Source organism: Frankliniella occidentalis, unplaced genomic scaffold, assembly GCF_000697945.3.
Source record: "Frankliniella occidentalis isolate FOCC.00 unplaced genomic scaffold, Focc_3.1 Scaffold35, whole genome shotgun sequence".
NCBI classification, from domain to species: Eukaryota; Metazoa; Arthropoda; class Insecta; order Thysanoptera; family Thripidae; genus Frankliniella; species Frankliniella occidentalis.
The window spans coordinates 1,086,191-1,087,453 of NW_026267165.1; the positions used below are offsets into that span (position 1 = coordinate 1,086,191).

General features: G+C 52.5%; 1 protein-coding gene across 1 annotated transcript; it reads right to left on the reverse strand.

Moving 5' to 3' along the window:
• LOC113217029 (uncharacterized) lies at nt 1-1,257 on the reverse strand. The gene is made up of 2 exons (XM_026436869.2): nt 1,039-1,257; nt 1-635 (listed from the first exon to the last, which is right to left on the reverse strand). The coding sequence occupies exons 1-2, from the start codon at nt 1,156-1,158 to the stop codon at nt 474-476; spliced, it is 282 nt and encodes a 93-aa protein (XP_026292654.2). The 5' UTR covers nt 1,159-1,257; the 3' UTR covers nt 1-473.
• Nucleotides 1,258-1,263: the final 6 nt, after the last annotated feature.

Here is a 1,263-nt window from a genome sequence, read left to right on the forward strand (position 1 = left end):
TCTACACAGTGATTTTTGTAACTAGAACAAAATAGAACGGGGCCTATGAGACACACTGCATCATGAAAAGTGTTTGTCTTTCTCAGTCTTATGAACTTGATGAAAATGAATATAGTTTCCCTCAAACTTTTCTTCCAGGAAAATATCATGGAAGGAAAGAACGAACCACAAAGGACAATAGATCTAATGTTTTTTTATGTACACTATGTAATAATTGAATTATTCGCTAACGGAGACATGAGGATCGGATAGATTGGCCCAACGTAAAGAAAAGCACGTCCCGTCCGACCTTCACTTCTCCTACAGCCCCCTTGTCTTTGGCCGACGTTTGCGCTCGGCACAGAAAGGAGGTGTAGCGTAGGGCTACTCTACACTGTTCTAAGCTGATAACCACACCGAGTGGTATCTGAAACCCGAAAGAGGACATTTTTTCCCAACCCGACTCCCCCGCACCGCCACCGAGCCCTCTGGGGCTACCGCCGACGGCGCCGGCTGCCCTGGCTCCGCTGTTGCCAGGGTGTTTCGCTCCTCCCCGAGAAGCCTCTCCTCCGGTTGACCCAGCCGCCGTACTCGATCCCGTCGTCTTGGTAGCCGTAGTACTCGGCCGCCACGCGGCTGTTGTGGTCGTCCTCGATCTGCAAACGGAAGCACATTACAGCGTTAACAAACAAGGGACCGCGGGTGCATACCAACGCAAGGATTTGGACTCTATTTTGCTAGATGTCGATTGTGTGGCCTCTCTCGAGAAGGCATGTGTGTGTGAGTGTGTGATGGGCGTGAGTGAGTGCGTGATAGAGAAAACGGAACACTCAAGCCAGAATGGTCCTCCAGCGAGGGGCCCACGCTTGGTCCCACCCTCTCCCCACGGCCACGGAACGTTTTCTTTCCGGTTTTTCCTCTTTTCACTTTCAGTTTGGAATCTCATTCGATCGGGCTGTGTGGAGCTGTCGTAAAACGAGAGGGTCATGGACCCGCACTAACAACGCACGCTCTGTTGTCACACACAAAGAAAAGGGTTCACATCGAGGTAACTCTGACCTGTCTCTGCTGTACGTTGCGGAGGATGTTGAAGGCCACGAGCATGAGGGTCATCTTGCCGAGCAGGATGGACTTGAGCGCCATCATCTTGAGCGCCATGATGTAGAGGGGCAGCATCATGAGCTGGATGGCGAGCGGGATGGCGAGGAGCGGCAGGTACGGCGCCAGCTTCTTCTTGAGCTTCTTGAGGCCCTTGAGGACCTTCTTCTTCTTGTGGCCGTGGCG

Bases quoted from the DNA above. Each gene is read 5' to 3' on its own strand.
- LOC113217029 (XM_026436869.2), bottom strand. From the start codon at position 1,158: ATGATGCTGCCCCTCTACATCATGGCGCTCAAGATGATGGCGCTCAAG. The intron at 636-1,038 runs GTCAGAGTTACC...TTCCGTTTGCAG, and splicing joins GCAACGTACAGCAGAGACAG to ATCGAGGACGACCACAACAG.